Source organism: Chiloscyllium punctatum, chromosome 5 (assembly GCF_047496795.1).
Source record: "Chiloscyllium punctatum isolate Juve2018m chromosome 5, sChiPun1.3, whole genome shotgun sequence".
NCBI classification, from domain to species: domain Eukaryota; kingdom Metazoa; phylum Chordata; class Chondrichthyes; order Orectolobiformes; family Hemiscylliidae; genus Chiloscyllium; species Chiloscyllium punctatum.
The window spans coordinates 59,725,692-59,747,803 of record NC_092743.1 but is presented as its reverse complement, the minus strand read 5'-3'; the positions used below and the strand labels follow the sequence as shown (position 1 = coordinate 59,747,803).

The 22,112-nt window shown below is 40.9% G+C and overlaps 1 protein-coding gene across 3 annotated transcripts in view; it reads right to left on the bottom strand.

The window, feature by feature from the left end:
* Nucleotides 1-22,112, bottom strand: part of rock1 (Rho-associated, coiled-coil containing protein kinase 1) — a 205,184-nt gene that overhangs the window by 87,181 nt on the left and 95,891 nt on the right. For all 3 annotated transcript variants that reach the window (XM_072570409.1, XM_072570407.1, XM_072570408.1), the window contains 4 exons: nucleotides 21,876-21,942; nucleotides 9,416-9,504; nucleotides 9,149-9,197; nucleotides 7,580-7,715 (listed from right to left, as the gene is read on the bottom strand). In XM_072570409.1, coding sequence (XP_072426510.1) covers nucleotides 7,580-7,715; nucleotides 9,149-9,197; nucleotides 9,416-9,504; nucleotides 21,876-21,942 — 341 coding nt within the window. The remainder of the gene's footprint in view (nucleotides 1-7,579; nucleotides 7,716-9,148; nucleotides 9,198-9,415; nucleotides 9,505-21,875; nucleotides 21,943-22,112) is intronic.

Below are 22,112 nucleotides of genomic sequence, written 5' to 3'. Positions count from 1 at the left end.
TGGTAAGAGTAATAAAAAGATGGATTACTGGGCTAATGGTAGACTACTTGGTAGTGTGGAAGAGCAGAGGGATCTTGGTGTCCATGTACACAGATCTCTGAAAGTTGCCACCCAGGTAAATAGTGCAGTGAAGAAGGCATATGGCGTACTGGCTTTTATTGGTAGAGGAATTGAGTTCCGGAGTCCTGAGGTCATGCTGCAGTTGTATAAGACTCTGGTGCGGCCGCTTCTGGAATATTGTGTGCAGTTTTGGTCGCCATACTATAGGAAGGATGTGGAGGCACTGGAACGGGTGCAGAGGAGGTTTACCAGGATGTTGCCTGGTATGGTAGGAAGATCCTATGAGGAAAGGCTGAGGCACTTGGGGTTGTTTTCTTTGGAGAAAAGAAGGTTTAGGGGTGATTTGATAGAGGTGTACAAGATGATTAGGGGGTTAGATAGGGTTGACAGTGAGAACCTTTTTCCGCGTATGGAGTCAGCTATTACAAGGGGGCATAGCTTTAAATTAAGGGGGGGTAGATATAGGACTGATGTTAGGGGTAGGTTCTTCACTCAGCGAGTCGTAAGATCATGGAATGCCCTGCCAGTAGCAGTAGTGGACTCTCCCTCTTTATGGGTATTTAAGCGGGCATTGGATAGGTATATGGAGGATAGTGGGTTAGTGTAGGTTAGGTGGGCTTTGATCGGCGCAACATCGAGGGCCGAAGGGCCTGTACTGCGCTGTATTGTTCTATGTTCTATGTTCTAATCTTTTAGAATGACCATGTTGGTTTCAGTTCTTGCATATGTAAATCACAAAACCTTTTTTTAAAAGTTACATTCTCAAGTGCACAGTAACAACTGGTGTCATGTTGGCCCAGGTAAGGTATTTAAGGTGTTAACTCCTTGTGAGGCTGTCTGTTCCACAATGATCAAACTGATTCTAATCTAAAAAAATGGCTTTGTGTATCTTTGGAAGGCAGTAGAAATCGCCTACACGAGAAGTACTTGGGATGAGTGGCCAAGCAGAGGCTGATAGCCAAGTTTGGCACCCATGGGGATGGCCTCAACCGGGACCTTGGGTTCATGTCATACTACAGGTGACCCCCATTGCATTATATGTGTGCGCACACACACACACACACACACACACTCAAGACTCTCTCTCATACACTCACATATACACTCCCACACACACCCTCTCGCAGAAACTCACACTCACAGACATACATATATCCTCTCACAGATACTCATAACATCACCCCCACCCTCACCCCCCAACATATATGCACACACACATGCACACGTACACATAAAAGTTTGTGGGGTGAATTTGTACTTGCAGAATTACATTTTACTTTTGCTCAAAAACTGCATGAATCCATGTAAGATTCTGTAAATCCATTTTTTAGATTAGAATCAGTCTGACCATTGTGGCACAGACAGCCTCACAAGGAGTTAACACCTTCAATACCTTATCTCGGCCGACATCACACCAAATGTTAAAGTAACTTTTTAGAAAGGTTTTGCGATTTACATCTGAAAGACCTGAAATCAATATGGTTGTTCTAAAAGATGAAAGACTTAACAAACAATCCAGGTCTTTTTCAATATATAATTTCAGTTACATCACACTGTCAACTTTTGTAAGACACAGAATTTATAGCAATCTTATTCTCCACAATTTCCTGATGAAGAAGCAGTGCTCCAAAAGCTAATGCTTCCAAATAAACCTGTTGGACCATAACCTGGTATTGTGCGATTTTTAACTTTGTAAACCCCAGTCCAACACTGGCGTCTCCAAATCATGATTAGCATAAATTTCCCAGGATAGCAATGCTTCAGGTGGGAGAGAAAGGGAGGTAAAAGGGGTGGAGGAGTTGCATTACTGGTCAGAGAGGATTTCACAGCTGTGCTGAAGGAGGACACTGTGGAGGACTCGAGCAGTGAGGCAATATGGGCAGAGCTCAGAAATAGGAAGAGTTCAGTAATAATATTGGGACTGTACTATAGGCCTCCCAACAGCAAGCATGAGATTAGATTAGATTAGATTAGATTCCCTACAGTATGGAAACAGGCCCTTCGGCCCCTACAAGTCCACACTGACCCTCCAAAGAGCAACCTACCTAGACCCATTCCCCTACCCTACATTTACCCCTGACTAATGCATCTAACATTATTGGCAATTTAGCATGGCCAATTCACCTGACCTGCACATCTTTTGGATTGTGGAAGGAAACCAGAGCACCCAGAGGAAACCCATGCAGACAAGGGGAGAATGTGCAAATTCCATACAGATAATAGCCCGAGATGGGAATCGAACCGGGTTCCTGGCGCTGTGAGGCAGCAGTGCTAACCACTGAGCCACCGTGCCACCCAGTAGAGGTACAAATATGTCAACAGATTATGGAAAGATGTAAAATCAACAGGGTGGTGGCGATAGGACATTTTAATTTTTCCCAACATTGACTGGGATTCATTTGGTGTTAGAGGTCTAGATGGAGCAGAATTTGTAAGGAGCATCCAGGAGGGTTTTATGGAGCAGTACGTAAATAGTCCAACTCAGGAAGGGGCCGTACCGGATCTAGTGCTGGGCAATGAGACCAACCAGGTCGTTGAAGTTTCAGTACGGGATTACTTTGGGGATAGTGATCTCAATTCCGTAGGTTTTAGAATACTCATGGACAAAGATGAGAATGGTCCTAAAGGAAGAGTGCTAAATTGGGGGAAGGCCAACCATACCAAAATTCAGTAGGAGCTGGGGAATGTAGATTGGGAGCAGTTGTTTGAAGGTAAATCCGCATTTGATATATGGGAGGCTTTTAAAGAAAGGTTGATTAGAGTGCAGGAGAGACATGTTCCTGTGAAAATGAGGGATAGAAATAGTAAGATTAGGAAACCATGGATGACAGGTGAAACTGGAGCAGCGCTCCAAAAGCTAGTGTGCTTCCAATTAAACCTGTGGACTATAACCTGGTGTTGTGTGATTTTTAACTTTGTGCACCGCAGTCCAACAGCAGCATCTCCAAATCAGGAAAAAGGAAGCATACATAAAGTCTAGGCAACTGAAGACAGGTGGAGCTTTGGAAGAATATCGGGAATGTATGACCAGTCTGAAACAAGGAATTATGAGGGCTAAAAGGGTCATGAAATATCTTTAGCAAACAAAGTTAAGGAAAATCCCAAAGCCTTTTATTCATATATAAGGAGCAAGAGGGTTGGCCCACTCAAGGAAAAGGGAGGAAAGTTATGCGTGGAGTCAGAGAAAATGGGTGAGATTCTTAATGAGTACTTTGCATCGAAATTCACAGAGGAGAGGGACATGATGAATGTTGAGGTTAGGGATAGATGTTTGATTACTCTAGGTCAAGTCTTCTTAAGGGGGGAGGAAGTCTTAGGTATTCTAAAAGGCATTAAGGTGGATAAGTCCCCAGGTCCAGATGGGATCTATCCCAGGTAACTGAGGGATATGAGAGAGGAAATAGCTGGGGCCTTCACAATATCTTTGCAGGATCCTTTAACATGGGTGAGGTCACAGAGGATTGGAGAATTGTTAATGTTGTCCCTTGTTTAAGAAGGGTAGCAGGGATAATCCAGTGAATTACAGACTAGTGAGCCTGACATCAGTGGTAGGGAAACTGGAGAAGATGCTGAAGGATCGGAGCTATTCCCATTTGGAAGAAAATGGGCTTATCAGTGATAAGTAACATGGTTTTGTGCAGAGAAGGTCATGTCTTACCAACCTAATGGAATTTTTTGAGGAAGTGACAAAGTTGGTTGATGAGGGAAGGGCTGTAGATGTCATATACATGGACTTCAATCAGGTGTTTGATAAGGTTCCCCATGGTAGGCTGATGGAGAAAGTCGCATGGGTCCAGGGTGTACTAGTTAGATGGATAAAGAACTGGCTGGGCAACAGGAGTCACAGAGTAGGAGTGAAAGTGAGTTTCTCAAAATGGAGAACTCTGACCAGTGGTGTTCCACAGGGATCCATGCTGGGACCACTGTTGTTTGTGATATACATAAATGATCTGGAGGAAGGTATAGGTGGTCTGATTAGCAAGTTTGCAGATTACACTAAGATTGGTGGAGTTGCAGTTAGTGAAGGGGAATGTCAGCGAATACAGAATATAGATAGATTGAAGAGTTGGGCGGAGAATTGGCAGATGAAGTTCAATCTGGGCAAATGCGAGGTGATGCATTTTGGGAGATCCAATTCAAGAGTAAACAATACAATAAATGGAAAAGTTCTGGGAAAAATTGATGTACAGAGAGATCTGGGTGTTCAGGTCCATTGTACCCTGAAGGTGGCAATACAGGTCAATAGAGTGGTCAAGAAGGCTTTCCTTCATCGGACAGGGTACTGAATACAAGAGTTGGCAGGTCATATTACAGTTGTATAGGACTTTGGTTCGGCCACATTTTGAATACTGCATACAGTTCTGGTTGCCACATTACCAAAAGAATGTAGATGCTTTGGAGAGGGTGCAGAGGAGGTTCACCAGGATGTTGCCTGGTATGGAGGACACTAGCTGTGAAGAGAGGTTGAGTAGATTAGGATTTTTTTCATGAGAAAGACAGAGGTTGAGGGGGAACCTGATTGAGGTCTACAAATTATGAGAGGTATAGACAGTGTGGATAGCAAGAAGCTTTTTCTCAGAGTGGGAGTCTCAATTACTAGGGATCATGAGTCCAAAATCGAAAGGGGAAAAGTTTAAGGGAGACAAGCATGGAAAGTTCTTTACGCAGGGGGTGGTGGGTGTCTGGAATGCGTTGCCAGTGGAGGTGGCAGAGGCAGGCATGATAGCGTCATTTAAGATACATGAATGGGTAGGGAGCAGAGCGATACAGATCCTTAGAAAATAGGCGACAGGTTTAGATAGAGGATCTGGATCGGCGCAGGCTTGGAGGGCCGAAGGGCCGGTTCCTGTGCTGTAATTTTCTGTTCTTTCATCGATTCAATTTTCCCAGTAATAACACACCAAATGTTTGTTCGATTTTTCTTTAAAATGTCTTTATTCATGTCTAGTGCCAGTTTAACAACTTGTATTTATACCCTGAAAACCCTCTTTTATTGTATCTTAATTGAGCATCTACATTGTCAGGAATATTTTGTACTTAAGTTTTCCAAAACAACAGTGTGAAAAACAAAATGTGCTAAATGCAAATCATTTTCCTAATTAAAAATACACAATGAAATGCTTTACATTCCTGACCTATAATTTTTGTATTACAAGTCTAAGTGTTGCATTCAACTTTCTTGACCCAAAGTTCTTCTTCATATTTGTATCCCACTCAGTTTTTCCAGTCTCCAGATCCATCTCTCACATGCTGCTTCCACTTCCCAAGCCCATCGTTCCTTCCACTTACCACTTCTGTATATTGAACCCCTCACTGACCATTACTTGCTGCCCCTTTTGCTAAGCCATTTACTGTTCTTGTTCCTTTTTACTTAGTACCCACCTTTTGACTCCCTCGCACCCTTCCTGCTTGCAGTTTCAATCTCCAATTCACCTTACTCTCCCGAACATACTACCTCTCTCACCACCTCATTCACTACCCTTCATTCCAATCTGAAACCACACCACTCACTGATTTCCTCTTGCTGTTCCTTTCCAAGTCCTTGAGCAAGAGCTTGAGAGAGGGCCTGTGAGCAAAAAACAAGAGTGCAAGGGGATTGGAATGGCAAGCGGGAGGAAACAAAGGGCATGAGAAAGGCAGTGGGCAGGAGGAAGTGAAGCTTGGTGGAGGTAATGAGCAAAGCAGCAGGAGGTGATTTAAAGAAATAGCTTATTCATGCACAGTTATAATTCTCCTCCTCAGTCATTAATATCAGTCATAAATGATTGATTTCCTAGGGTCGATCGTTGTGGCAGTCCAGCTACACCTTGCCAACCTGAAAAAAGCATAGTAATCCCAATCCTTGGTTTTCTGTGTTTCACCAATCCTCGATCCATGCAATTACATTACCTTCAACACCATGAGCTCTTAGCTTGTGTAATAGCTTTTTATATGATGCCTTGTCAATTACCTTCTGGACAAGAATATTGGTTCCTGTTCATCAACTTTGTTCTACCACAAATTCATCAAACATGATTTCTTTTTCACAAAACCATGTTGACACTATCTAATTGCTTTAAACTTTCCTAAACGTTTCACTATTTATTCCTTAATAATGGACACAGCAATATCCCAATGACAAATGTCAGGCTAATTGGCCCGTAGTTTCCTGCTTTCTGTCTCCCTCCCTTCTTGAACAGGGTCATCACACTGGCAGTTTTGACTTTTCTGGAACCCTATGGAATCCAGTAATTCTGGAATAATCAACCAATGCCAACATTATCTCTGGAAGCACTTCATTTAAAACCTTGGGGTTCAGGTGTTATGTTGGCCTTCAATTCCATTAGTGTCAAACACTTGTGATAAAAAACTGTGATAAAAAACTGTTACATGAGCTCTTCTTCCATTAGTATCTTGCTTATCTGATAGTTTGAAGATGTTTATTGTATTCTCCACCATGAAGATCAATGCAAAATATTGGTTTAAATTATCTATGTTCGCTGTTATCAATTTCTCAGTCACATCCTCCAAGGGTCTCACACTCACTTCAGCTACACACTTTCTAGATACCCGTGGAAATTTTAGCTGTTTCTTTTTGCGTTTCTTGCCAATTTACTTTCATAATCAATTTTCTCCCCCCATTGATAAGTTTTAAATTATTTGTTGCTGTTTCCTAAAAAAAATTCCAATCATCTAGTTACTATTAGTTTATGCCAATTTGTGTGCCTTAGTTTTTGACTGGATATACTTCATGACTGCTTTTGTTAGCTATGGGTGGTTCATCCTTCTAAGAGTCCTTTTTGATCAGAATGCATTTTTGTTGAGCATTTTGAAATAGCTGCTTAAAGGTTGACCATAGCTGATAGACTAAGGGGAAGTTCAGTCAATCTTCAAACCCCACTTCTAGATAACTCATTCTTCATTCCTCTGCAAGTGCCCTTACTTAAAAGTTAAGGACATTAGGTTGCGACCTGGGTTGCTCTCCCTCAAACTGAATTTGAAATTCTACCATGTTGTGATTGCTATTTCTGAGAGAATCCTTTACTATGAGAGCCTTTATAAATCCTACTTCATTACACATCACTAGACTTTTAATATCCCATTACTTGGTAGGTTGTTCAACATACTGCTCTAAAACAAAATCCCTGATGTACTCTACAAAGTTGACTTCCAAGTTACACTTGCCCATCTGATCTGTGCAAATAACATGCAGATTAATATCACTTATGACAGTGGTAGTACCCTTTTCACATGCTTCCATTATCTCCTGATTTACTCTTTGGTCTACAATGAGGCAACATGTTGGAGGCCTACAGGTGACTCCCACCCATGTCTTTCTCTTGATATTCCTCGTTTCCACATCATAATCTAATACACCTACATCACCTCATACCACTGCACTGATATCTTCCTTTATTAACCCTGTTTCCTTTTCTTCCAGAATACCAAGTTTCCTGAAAGTCATTACTCTGCAATACCTCAAGACAATTATTTAGATAAATTCCAGTCTCACATTTGACGAAAAAGACACTGAACTCACCCTCATTTTCCATGTTTCGTCTCTTTTCAGCCTCTTGTTCCACTTTCCTTTGGTATTCATTGATTTTGTGCTGCAGCATTAATTTTTCCTTTTCAAGCTGGGACACATTAACCTCTAAACATTTTTGTGCACTGACCTACAGAAAAAGACAAAATCTCAATGGAGAAACATTTTCAGTGAACAAAAGAAAATATCAGATTGACGTTATTTAAGTTGAGATCTCTGGTTTGAGGCTGGAGTTGCTCTCCCTCCAACCTTGCTACTTCTGACAGAATCCTTCACTACATGCTCTCAGATAAATTTGTCTACATTAAAAGTACTGCATTCAAAAAATTGCTGTGATATTTTATAAATGTGATTCCTTATCAATCTAAAAGCATAAACTTAGTTGTTTGCCAGTTTTGCGTGAAGGGTTAATGCCCTGCCTGATGAAGGGCTTTTGCCCGAAACGTCGATTTTACTGCTCCTCGGATGCTGCCTGAACTGCTGTGTTTTTCCAGCACCACTCTAATCTAGACTCCGGTTTCCAGCATCTGCAGTCATTGTTTTTACCCAGTTTTGTGTGACACTGGCGATACTCATGAACTTTTAAAATTTCTTTTACATTAAACAAAATGAAGATAAAACCAAAGTACGTGAATTTAATTTAAAGCGACTACAAATTTTAATACAACATATTTTGTAACTGGAATAGAAATCACTTATTGCTCACTCTGGGAAACATACCCAAGCTCCAGCAAATATCTTTAAACCTTAGTTTTGTTATATTTTAGATACAATAGCTTTAAATAAGAATGAAATTGATCCATATTTATTGTATTAGACTGACAAATTCTGATAATTTTTCATAATTCATTTACTTCGTGAAAAACACATACATTACATTTTAAAATGTTCAACTTACTAACAGAAATATTTTAACATTTAATGAACTTGAAATATTATATCGATGGTCATCTGGGATTAGATTAGATTCACTACAGTATGGAAACAGGCCCTTCGGCCCAACTAATCCACACCGACCCTCCGAAGAGTAACCCACCTAGACCCATTTCCCTTTGACTAATGCACCTAGCAGTATGGGCAATTTAGCATGGGAGCAAAAAGCTTTAGTATTGCTGAAAAAAGACACACTTCCATGTAGCTTTTCATTTTACACTCATCAGGACAATTTGCAAGAAGCAGCAAAGTAAAGTGAAAACATTATTTATACTTATACATAGCTGAAGAGAGGAACTGACAATTAATTGATATGCTTTGTTTAAATTTTAAACTGGTCAAGGCATTCCCCTGAGAAATGAACCAGAGAATGGTTGACATCTATTTTATTAGCTTAATACACAGGGCAGTATTATTTGCAGACAGAAAGAACATGGTAATTCACTGTGTTTGTTTCAAGATTTTGGTATTTCTTGTGAATTGTTTTGATGGGTGCAAGATGGAAAGCTTGGACAAAATGTGTGTTTTTCCAGTGATACCCAAATGTTATATTCCAATGTAAGCATAACAACAATGCTTGTAAAGGAAGTAGGACAAATTGTAAACAAATATGAAAACAAGACAAATTACCTCATCATCCAGTTCCTTTGTTATTTTTTCTAACTTTGTGTTTGCTGACCTAAAACAAAACCAATGACATTGTAATGAACAGGAAGCATAACGTGCAAATTTGTGCCCACTACATGCAAGAGCACTCTTAACTATAATGTAGTTTCAAAAATGATGTGCACCTCTGTTCATGGCATGAGTTTTGAGCTGCAAACCAAAAGCAGAGTTAAAGGAATTAGTGGGGACTCCAAAGGACTAATGAAAGGTCAGTTTGAGATAGTGCCTTACCTGTATTTTTGTTCCCATTCATCCTTCAATTTTATTTCATTATGTAATTTCTCTTCAAGTTCATAAACTGTCTTTTTTAAATTTTCAACCTTAAAAACAAGATAGATAAGGTGAAGTACCCATTAGTTAGGCTATGACTTTCAACACATCCAAGAATAAATGTCAAGCAGAAAAAGACAAAGCACGTGATAGCATATAGCACATGACATATTTAAATTCATTGCTGTAAATAAATCGTGGTAGTTACCAATATTGAAGGACTGTACAAACTTGCCCTAATAGATTGCCTTTATATATAAACAACTCATTTGACATTTGCAGATGACACCAAACTTGGTGGCATTGTGACAGCAAAGAAGGTTATCTAAGAGTACAATTGGATTTTGATCAACTGGGCATTGGGCCAGTGAACTGCAGATGGAGTTTAATTTAAATAAATGCAAGGTGTTGCATTTTGGTAAGACAAACCAGGGCAGGAGTTACACAGTTAATGGTATGCCCCTGGGAGTGTTGTCTAACAGACAGGAGTGTAGGTACAGTGTTCCTATGTGGTGTCACAGGTTGACAGGGTGGTGAAGGTGGTGTTCAGCATGCTTATCTTTAGTCAGAGCACGGAGTAAGGAGTTGGGACATCATGTTATGGCTGTACAAGACATGAATAAGGCCACATTTGGAGTATTGGGAGAAATTGGGAACTGCAGATGCTGGAAAGTCAGAGTCAAAATGTGCGGTGCTGGAAAAGCACAGCAGGTCAGGCTGCATACAAGAAGCAGGGCAGTCATTGTTTCAGACATAAACTGTTCATAAGGAATGTTTCAATACTCATTAATGAAAGAAAAGGAGAGCCTGACCACTACCTCCCTGTTTCACCACTAAGCAACAAGTGACATTCCTGTGCAGACAAGGCAACACTGAACAAGATCTCCTATTATGGCCCCTAATTCAAAGACTTCTGAAACAGAATTAAATTGGGTGTCTTAATAAACCAGCTTCAACTGTGTACCCATAAAGTCTTTCAGTTCTTTTTTTCCTGAATGATTGTGTTGTAAAGTCAACTCCCCCTTCAAAATATAACCCATAAAGCAGACAGTTAGGCTAATTAAAAATCATGGAATCATACAGCAGGAATCAGACCCTTTGGCCAAGCTTGTCCATGCCAACCAGGCTTCCTGAACTGAACTTGTCCCATTTGTCTGCATTTGGCCAATATCTCTCAAAACCTTTTCTATTGATATAGATTTCTGATGAAGGGCTTATGCCTGAAACGTCAACTTCCCTGCTTCTTGGATGCTGTCAGACCTGCTCTGCCTTTCCAGCGCCACACTTTTCAAATCCCACATTTGGTGTGCAGCATGCAATTTGGGACACCCTGATAAAAGGAGGATGTTATTAAACTGGAAAGCATGCAAAGAAAAAAATTAACAAGGATGCTACGAAGACTGGAGAGTTTGCGGAGGGTATAAGTAGAGGCTGGAATGGCTGGGACTTTTTTCCCTGAAGCATAGGAGGCAAGTCCAAAACTAAATATGTAGTTTGGTATGTTTTCTTTTATTGATCAGAGTATTGAGTACAGGAGTTGGGAGGTCATGTTGCGGCTGTACAGGACATTGGTTAGGCCACTGTTGGAATATTGCATACAATTCTGGTCTCCTTCCTATTGGAAAGATGTTGTGAAACTTGAAATGGTTCAGAAAAGATTTACAAGGATGTTGCCAGGGTTGGAGGACTTGAGCTATAGGGAGAAGCTGAACAGGCTGGGGCTGTTTTTCCTGGAGTGTCGGAGGCTGAAGGATGACCTTACAGAGGTTTACAAAATCATGAGGGGCATGGATGGGGTAAACAGGGCAAATTTCCCTGGGGTCGGAGAGTAGAGAACTAGAGGGCATAGGTTTAGGGTGAGAGGGGAAAGATATAAAAGAGACCTAAGGGGCAACCTTTTCACACAGAGAGCGGTACGAGTACGGAATGAGCTGCAGAGGAAGTGGTGGAGGCTTCATTTAACTGCAACATTTAAGAGGCATTCGGATGGGTATATGAATAGGAAGGGTTTGGAGGGATATGGGCCGGGTGCTTGCTAGAAGGAGGACTAGATTGGGTTGGGATATCTGGTCAGCATGGACGGGTTGGACCGAAGGGTCTGTTTCCATGCTGTACATCTCTATGACTCTACAGGGTATAAGTTTAAGGTGAGTGAGGAAAGATTCAAAAGGGACTGAAGGGGCAAATTTATCATGCAGTGGGTGGTATGTTTATGGAACGAGCTACCAGAAAAAGTGGTAGAGACAAGTATAATTACAACATTAAAAGGTATTTGGACAGGTATATGAATCGGAAAGGTTTCGAGGGATATGGGACGAATGGGACGAGTTCAGTTCAGGAAGCCTGGTTGGCATGGACAAGTTTGGCCAAAGGGTCTGATTCCTGCTGTATGATTCTATGACTCTTAGTTAGCCTAACAACCTGCTTTATGGGTTATATTTTGAAGGTGGAATTGACTTTACAACACAATCATTCAGGAAAAAAAGAACTGTAAGACTTTATAGGTACACACTTTAAGCTAGTTTATTAGACACCTAATTTAAATCAGTTTCAGAAGTCTTTGAATTAGGGGCCACAACACCTTGTTCAGTGTTGCCTTGTCTGCACTGGAGTGTCACTTTGTTGCTTCGTAGCGTAACTGGAGCTTGGTGAAACAGGGAGGTGGTGGTCAGGCTCTCCCTTTCTTTCATTAATGAATATTTCTGCTTTTTAATAGAAGAGGTATTAGAGAATTTGGAACATAAGGAGCAAGAGGAATCTTAAGGAACACTTAATACAGAGTACCGATAGTCAGAGACAGTGAATCTGTAAAGCAGCAGCTAAGCAGAACTGCAGGAAATTTTCAAGGCACAGAGCTCTAAGGTTACATCAGAATTCAGAAGTATCACTGGGCAAGTGGAAACTGCTTATCGGCTGAGTACAGACAATGGGGATTTGTACTACTATCATTCTTGTAGTTTGCAAAGTCTTAATTTTGTGATTTATTGTTTTTAAGGGTTATGTTCTGTTTTCACGAGGTCAAATGATGAACAACCTTAAACTAATCGATATTATTTCATCTCAAGAGACCAATAAAGGTTCATTCCAAAGGGGTAAGCTATGATAGGAGAGCTCATAACCATGATTTGCTCCTCCTGCTCTGTATGGAAACTGGGACCAGCAGGTATGCAGAAAATGTTTCCAGTTGAAGTTTAGGAAGCCTGGGTTTTGGAACTGGATTGACAGCTGGGGTCACTTTGGAGCACCAGTGAAGTTGGAATTTATCATGTACAGAGAGGTGGTCACACTGCAGGTTAAGACTCCACAGGCAGAAAGGGAGTGGCTGGCCATCAGGGAGAGTAACAGGATTAGGCAGGTAATGTAGGAACTCCTGTGGCTATTCCCTTGGAAAGCAGATAAATAATTTTGGATACTACTGGGGGAAATAGTCTCTCGGGGAAACAGGCAACAGCCAAGTTCATTGCACCACGGTTGGCTCTGCTGCATGGGATAGAAAATGTTGGAATGCAATTGTTAAAAGGGACTCAATTGCGAGGGGAACAGAGAGACATTTCTGGGGCTGCAAACAAGACTCCAGGATAGTATGCTTCTCCCTGGTGCAAGGGACAAGGATGCCTTAAGGAGGCTTTAGGAGAATCTAGAAAGAGGTGGTGAACTGCCAGTGGTTGTGGCATACATCGATAACAATTAAAAACGAGGGAAGCTGTACTAAAAGCCAAATATAGGAAGTTCAGGAGCAAGTTTAAAAGTGGGACCTCAAAGATATTAATCTTGGGATTACTACCAGTGCCATAGAGTGGAAATGGCAAGATAACTCCGTTGAATACATAGCTGGGAAGATGGTGCAAGGGGGAGGGTTTCAAATTCCTGGACCATTGGGATCTCTGAGGGAGGTGGGGCCAATACAAACTGGACAGGTTACACCTGGGCAGGATTGAAATGGTCTCGGGCAAATATTTGCTCGTGTGGTTGGGATGGGTATTAACTAGAATTGAAGGGGGTGGGAACCCAAACAGGATGACAAGAGAAAGAGAAACAAGGAAAGGTCCGGAAATGACAAAAAGGCAAGCCTAAAGCCTTTATATCTTAATGCACAAAGCATTCAGAATAAGGTAGTTGAATTGACAACTCAAATCCTTTGTGCAGATCAGAATTGGAAACTTAACATTCAGGGATATTTGACCTTTTGGAAAGGCAGAAGGGAAGGAAAAGTTGGTGGTGCAGTATTGTTAAGAAGGGATGAAATAAGGACAGTTACGAGAGATGACCTGGGCTTGAATGGAGTTCATATGGGTGGAGGCAACTAACACCAACAGAAAGAAGACACAGGTAGGAATAGTGGATAGACCCCCAAACAGTAGACATACTATAGAAAAGGGTAGAAATCAACAAGTTATAGGCGCATGTAAAAAGAATGGTGCAATAATTATGGGCAACTTCAATTTTTATGCTGATCGGGTCAATCAAATTAGAAAGGATAGCTGATGATGATAAATTGGGTGAGCAAGTTTGCGGATGATACGAAAGTCGGAGGAGTTGTAGACAGTGAGGAAGGATGTGGCAGGTTACAGCGGGATATAGAGAAGCTGCAGAGCTGGGCAGAAAGGTGGCAAATGGAGTTCAATGTAGCTAAGTGTGAGGTGATTCACTTTGGTAAGAGTATTAAAAAGATGGGGTACTGGGCTAATGGTCGGATACTTGGTAGTGTGGAAGAGCAGAGGGATCTTGGTGTCCATGTACACAGATCTCTGAAAGCCAGGTAAATAGTGCAGTGAAGAAGGCATATGGCGTACTGGCTTTTATTGGTAGAGGAATTGAGTTCCGGAGTCCTGAGGTCATGCTGCAGTTGTATAAGACTCTGGTGCGGCCGCATCTGGAATATTGTGTGCAGTTTTGCTCGCCATACTATAGGAAGGATGTGGAGGCACTGGAATGGGTGCAGAGGAAGTTTACCAGGATGTTGCCTGGTATGGTAGGAAGATCCTATGAGGAAAGGCTGAGGCACTTGGGGCTGTTTTCATTGGAGAAAAGAAGGTTTAGGGGTGACTTGATAGAGGTGTACAAGATGATTAGGGGGTTAGATAGGGTTGACAGTGACAACCTTTTTCCACGTATGGAGTCAGCTATTATAAGGGGGCATAGCTTTAAATTAAGGGGGGGTAGATATAGGACTGATGTTAGGGGTAGGTTCTTCACTCAGCGAGTCGTAAGTTCATGGAATGCCCTGCCAGTAGCAGTAGTGGACTCTCCCTCTTTATCGGTTTTTAAGCGGGCATTGGATAGGTATATGGAGGATAGTGGGTTAGTGTAGGTTAGGTGGGCTTTGATCGGCGCAACATCGAGGGCCGAAGGGCCTGTACTGCGCTGTAATGTTCTATGTTCTATGTTCTAAATTCATAGAGTGCATGAAGGACAGTGTCCTAGACCAACAAGTCATGGAGCCAATGAGGAAACAAGCTATCCTGGATGTGGCAATGAGTTAAGGAGGCAGGTTTAATAAATTACCTCAGGGTTAAAGATCCCCTCAGAAGAGTGATTATAATATGATAACATTCAATATTCAATCTGAGTGTGAGAAACTTGTGTTGGAAATAACTGTGTAACTTAAATGAAGGGAATTACAATGAAATGAGGACAGTTAGCAAAAGTGGACGGGACAGATTAGCAGGAAAGACAGTAATCAAGCAGTGGCAGACATTTAGGAGGTAATTCATAACCTCCAGTAAAGCTACATCCCAGTAAACAGGAAAATCATAAGAAAGGGATAAACCAACCATGGCTAAGTAAGGAAATTAAAGAGGGTATTAAATTGAAAGAAAGAGCACTTAAGGAGGCTAAAGTCAGTGGTAAGCCGAAGACCGGGATAAATTCCGAATGCAGCAAAGTATGACTACAAAGATAATAAAGACAGAGAAAATAAACTAAAGGGCAAACTAGCAAAAATACAAAAACTGATAATAAGATCTTCTTTAATTGTTTAAAAAGAGAAAGGTCAAAGCAAGCATCGGCCCCTTAGAAAATGAACCTAGAGAAATAGTGATGGGGAACGAGGAAATGGAAGAGGAGTTAAACAAATATTTTGATGCAGTCTTTACAGAAGATGATATTGTGAATACTCCATTAACACTAAAGAATACTGGGATGACATTAAGTGCCATCACCATCGCTAGAGAGCTAAATACAGATAGATCCTGGTCTTGATGGCTTGCATCCTCTCATCCACAAATAAGTTGCTACAGAGATAATGGACGCATTGGTTATAATTTTCCAAAACTCTTTGGATTTTGGAGAAGTACAGGAAAAGTGGAAAACTGCCAATGTAACACCTCTATTCAAAAAGGTGGGACTAGATTGGGTTGGGATATCTGTTTGGCATGGACAGGTTGGACCAAAGGGTCTGTTTCCATGCTGTACATCTCTATGACAAAAAGGAGGTAACTGTGGGCCAATTTGCCTAACATCTGTTGTTGGAATCAATTAAAGGAGAATCTAGGACCAGAGGGCATAGTCTCAGAATGAAGGAGGGCTGATTTAAGACCGAGATGAGTTGGAATTTCTTTTTAGACGATTGTGTGGTTTTAGAACTCCTTGTCACAGATAGTTATAAGGGCAGAGAGCTTCTGCATAGTTAAGGCTGAGATAGATAGATTCCTGATCAATAAAGCAACCAAGGGTTACAGGAAAAATGCAGTAAAGTGGACATGACGAATGTTGGATCATAATGATATTGAGTGGTGGAGCAGCCTTGAGGACCTTACTCCTGCTCCTATTTCTTATGGTCTTATAAAAACAGAGCCAGGAGTAGGCCACTCAGACTTTTAATTCTGGATTAGTAGTGCTGGAAGAGCACAGCAGTTCAGGCAGCATCCGAGCAGTAAACTGCTGTGCTCTTTCAGCACCACTAATCCAGAATCTGGTTTCCAGCATCTGCAGTCATTGTTTTTAGCCGTTCAGACTTTTAATCCCACTCTGCATTCATAGAGATCAAGGTTGAACTTAAAAGTACGACAAATTGAACATACAGCATTTTGGCAACGTTCTTGTGACAAATGCAGTAAATGATCAAGTCACCTTCTCTGAAGTGTTTATTAGATTACACAGATAAGAATTAACTAACTAGCTTGAAAAAAAACTGGTAAACCCGACAAGATATTCTCAATAAGGCTGTTTATTCACTGTCATGCTGTTGAGGTGTCATGCTTCACACATTTTTATGGACCATCTAATGTACGGAGTATTTTTATGTACACAATTTTAATTATGCACCCAACTGTTAATTTAAATAATTTGTGACTTGCAATTCTATCAGTTCATGCCATTGGCATTAAATCACAAAATACTGTACTACAGCTTTGTAACTTTAAGGCAATTTCACAATGCAGTTTACTCACAATAGACAGAATTTGGAGATTTCAAATGATGTAGTTAAACTCAAATTAATTTAGGTTAAAAAAATAGAGATCCCTTCAAGGCAAAGTAGTTTTTACAGTGACAACTGGTATAATAGTATGCATAGAATATTCTTTATAAGCTGTCTATAATTTGTGGCAAATAGTTGAGAATTGAATTATAGATTTAATATTAAATGCTCTCCACTGGAGTCATACCTGAGGACTGGAGAGAGGCAAACGTAATTCCTCTCTTCAAGAAAGGAAATAGGGAAATCCCCAGCAATTTCAGACCAGTAAGTCTCATGTCTGTCGCCTGCAAGGTGTTAGAAAGGATTCTGAGGGATGGGATTTATGACCATCTGGAAGAGCCTGGCTTGATTAAATGCAGTCAACACGGCTTTGTGAGGGGTAAGTCATGCCTCACAAACCTTATCGAGTTCTTTGAGGATGTGACTAGAAAAGTTGATGAGGGTCGAGCTGTGGATGTGGTGTATATGGACTTCAGCAAGGCATTTGATAAGGTTCCCCATGGTAGGCTCATTCAGAAGGTCAGGAGGAATGGGATTCAGGGAAACATAGTTATCTGAATACAGAATTGGCAGGCCAACAGAAGACAGAAGGAAAATATTCTGCCTGGAAGTCTGTGGTGAGTGGTGTTCCACAGGGGTCTGTCCTTGGGCCTCTATTGTTTGTAATTTTTATTAACAGCTTGGATGAGGGGATTGAAGGATGGGTCAGCAAGTTTGCAGATGACACAAAGGTTGGAGGTGTCGTTGACAGTATAGAGGGCTGTTGTAGGCTGCAGCGGGACATTGACAGGATGCAGAGATGGGCTGAGAGGTGGCAGATGGACTTCAACCTGGATAAATGCGAGGTAATGCATTTTGGAAGGTCAAATTTGAAAGCTGAGTACAGGATTAAGGATAGGATTCTTGGTAGTGTGGAGGAACAGAGGGATCTTGGTGTGCAGGTACATAGATCCCTTAAAATGGCCAAGTGGACAGGGTCGTTAAGAAAGCATATGGTATTTTGGCTTTCATTAACAGGGGGATTGAGTTTAAGAGTCGTGAGATCTTGTCGCAGCTCTATAAAACTTTGGTTAGACCACACTTGGAATACTGCATCCAGTTCTGGTCGCCCTATTATAGGAAAGATGTGGATGCTTTGGAGAGAGTTCAGAGGAGGTTTATCAGGATGCTGCCTGGACTGAAGGGCTTATCTTATGAGGAGAGATTGACTGAGCTCGAACTTTTTTCATTGGAGAAAAGGAGAAGAGGGGACCTAATTGAGGTATACAAGATAATGAGAGGCATAGATAGAGTCGTTAGCCAGAGACTATTTCCCAGGGCAGAAATGACTAACACGAGGGGTCACAGTTTTAAGCTGGTTGGAGGAAAGCATAGAGGGGATGTCAGAGGCGGGTTCTTTACACAGAGAGTTGAGAGAGCATGGAATGCGTTGCCAGCAGTTGTGGAGGCAGGGTCATTGGGGACATTTAAGAGACTCCTGGACATGCATATGGTCACAGAAATTTGTGGGTGCATACATGAGGATCAGTGGTCGGCACAACATCGTGGGCTGAAGGGCCTGTTCTGTGCTGGACTGTTCTATGTTCTAAGTTTAAAATGCAAACCTAAGTACAGGTGAGCGATAAACAGCTGTGATCACTCCATTGTAAGTTAACTGTCACTTAAATGATTCCAGTGAGGTTGCTTTCAGTATATTATTTAGATGAAGCAACAAGGTTTTTATCCCTCTGTCTGCAACATTTCCTCATATAATTGTCAAATTTGATAGTTTTGCCATCTGATATCGATGTATTTGCAGCAGGGTTTACCAGATAGATAGTGATCATCAGAAGAAACCCTGGCCAATTTTCCTCCTCCCTGAACTAGGATCAATGTAACAATTTTAGTGGCCCTCACTCCTGTTTGGATAAAAACAACTGTGCGTTGAACAAAAAATAGGATATATTGGTTTATGTAGCTTAGGTACTCAGTAGATAGGAGATCAACTTGCTGAGCCAATTCTTACATGGAAGAAATTTTACTTCAATGTGTTTCAGTTGACGCCTTCGTAACTGTCTATGAATCTGACAGTTCTAGGTTCAAGTCTCACTCTGGGCTTGAGTATAAATTAAAGCTGACACTCTCCAGCAGTGCTATACGAAGTGCTGTCATTTGGAACAGACTTAAACTGAGGGCCAATTTGCCTTCCTAGGTGAAATGTGAAACATTCAATGGTACTACATCAGAAAGTAGGGGGATTACTCCTGGTGTCCCATGCAATATTAATCACTAAATCAACATTACTAAAACAGATTATCTGGTCATTATCACAAAGCTGTTAGTGAGAGTTCATTGAGTACAGATCAACTGGCACGTCCCCTACATGTAAACAGTGACTAAACTTCAAAAGTGCACTGGCTGTAAAATGCTTTGAGATGTTTCAGTCTTAAAAGCAAAAAACAGAATTTTTTTTTTTTAAACGTTTCTTGACACAATTTATAAAGTCCTTAAATATACAAACATCCTTTTAATAAAGAATCATTTTTTCTCTGCTCCAGCAGAAATAGTCAGAAGTCACATGACATCAGGTTATAGTCCAACAGTATAATTAATTGAAAATCACAAGCTTTTGGAGCATTGCATCTTCATCAGATGGGAGTTTTCACTTGCTGAAGTGTGAATTCTAACTTTGTCCACCCCAGTCCAATACCGGCATCTCTACATCATGGCTACCAGTAGAAACAGTAAGTTCATTCTTATAATTACAGTTTCTTATCCCTGGGCATTCCAATTGGATCTACGTGTTCCCGCTGACTTTAAATGGGGCACATTTCTTTTTAAACAGGGTACCCAAGTTTGAACAGATTCATCATAATACTTTACTCTTGTATTTCAAGACAAGAATAAAACTCTAAATGATTTTAAAAAAAATGAACTTGCATGCAGACCTGTATGAAACTATCATTTGAACTTAAAGATTTCTTCACAACCTTCAATATACACTGTTTTTGTAAAAAAATGTATCACTTTACACCTTCCCCCACTTAAATATGATTTGGAGCGTCGCTCCGAAAGCTAGTGTGCTTCCAATAACCTGGTGTTGTATGATTTTTAACTTTGCCCACTTAATTACATCTTCTCGTGGTCTGGTAACTCCACTAACCTGTTATGCGCTCCTTAACTCTTTTACTGTTCTGATTGCACTTGCAAAACACCTTTTTTTGCATCATTAATATATTTGATACTGTGCTCAAACTCAAACCTCGCACCAACCCCTGGAATACACCATTTATCAGCTTATTCCAATCTCACGATACCATTAATAATAACCCTGAGTTCACTGTAATCAAATAGTTTTTTATACTTTTGTCCTGCAGAGCTAGATCGTCCCTTCCATTCCTAAGCAGTTGCATCTGCACTCATTATTTTATTCTTCCAAAGACACAACGTTTGTTTTTATTTTCTTATCAGCCTTTAGAGTCATATCTACAGCACAGAAAAAGGTCCTTCAGCCCATAGAGTCTGCACTGGTCATCCCATTTTTTAGCACTATGCCTTTGGCCATGCATGCCTTGGCATCATAAGTACATATCTAAATACAAAGGAACCTTGACTATCCGGCATTCGATTATCCAGAATTTGATTAACCAAATGAAATATTCTCCACCTGTGTCCTTTGGATAATCGCGGTTCCTTTGTACATCTTAAATGTTTTGAGGGTTATTGCCTCTACCACATCACAAGTGGACAAACAAGAGACTGGAAGAACACTGCAAGCTCGGCAGCATCAGGAGGTGGAGATATCAGGAATGAAGGTGGGGGTATAGGGAGGTGCAGAAAAGAGCAGGGAGAAGAAGAGTGGTGAGCTAATGATAGGTGACACAGGTGGTAGGTACGACCTAGTAGGTCAACAGGAGGAGTGGATCCATTTCAATTCCCCTTCCTATTCCCTCTCCGACATGTCCAGCCTCAGTCTCCTCCATCGCCACAGTGAATCAGACTGCACATTAGAGGAACAACATCTCATCTTCTGCCTGGAGGACTCAATATTGCGTTCTCCAATTTCAAACAGCCTTCCCACCCATCTCCCACTCCCTTTCCAGATCTCCTCCTTCCTTCCACCCCACTGACTGACCCCTCCTTCCAGCTACCAACCAGATTCATTCCACCTATCCACTTACCAGGTTGTACCCACCGCCTATATTCACCTATCACCACTTCAATCCTCTGTCTCCCCCCCATCCATAACCCTCCCCCCTTTCTCTTTATCTGCAAGTCTCTCTATGCCCACTCCCATTCCTGAAGAAGGGTTATACCCGAAACGTCAGACTTTTCCACCTCCTGATGCCACCTGGCTTGCTGCATCCTTCTAGTCTCCTATTTATCTACTTTGGATTCTAGCATCTGCAGATTTTTTGTCTGTACCACATCACAGGCAGTGACTTCCTCTGGGTAAAAAGGTTCTTCCTCACATCCTCTCTAAACCTTCTGTCCCTTACATTAAATCTACACCCCCTGGTCATTAATCCCTTCACCAAGGGGAAATGTTTCTTCCTGCCTATTCCATGTGTCTCTTGTAACTATTATAATGTTATGAAAGGGTTTACAACATTGACTTTCATCGTTCTAACCTCCATTTCACATCCTTACCACACATTCTACATTATTCATCACTTCTTTTTTGCACTTTCCCTTTTAAATACCATAAACCTAACTTGCACTCTACTTAAGCTTTGCAGAGTCTGTAAAGCCACCTAAAATAAAACCTGGGATAAATCTTAGTGATGGTGCTGTTTCAAATTCTGTTCCTTTCACACCACTCCAAAACCACAAATTATTATTTCGTAAAAACTGGCTTGAGACAAGAATTCATGTTTTAACAAATATTTATATTTAAAAAATTAACTTGTTTTCTGGATTGCAGAGTGCAATGTGATTAGGATAGGGAGATGAACAATCATGACTTTTTTATTTTATACAATATTCGAATATCATCACCCGAAAGCAATATAAAATCCTTACTTGACTATTGTCTATAGTGGAACTCTCTCTACAGTCACTGGCTGGTCTAGAAGTACCAGACGAGCTCCTATAAAAATAGTGGAAATATTGAAGAATTTATGGAAGCATTTCAAGAAAATGGCATATGGAAACAGTGAATACTTAAAGTCAAATTAAACTTATCAATCTTAATACAAAGAAACTATAATTTATACAGTTTTAACAAGACCTTGAGTATGCATGAAGTTAACTTAGGGC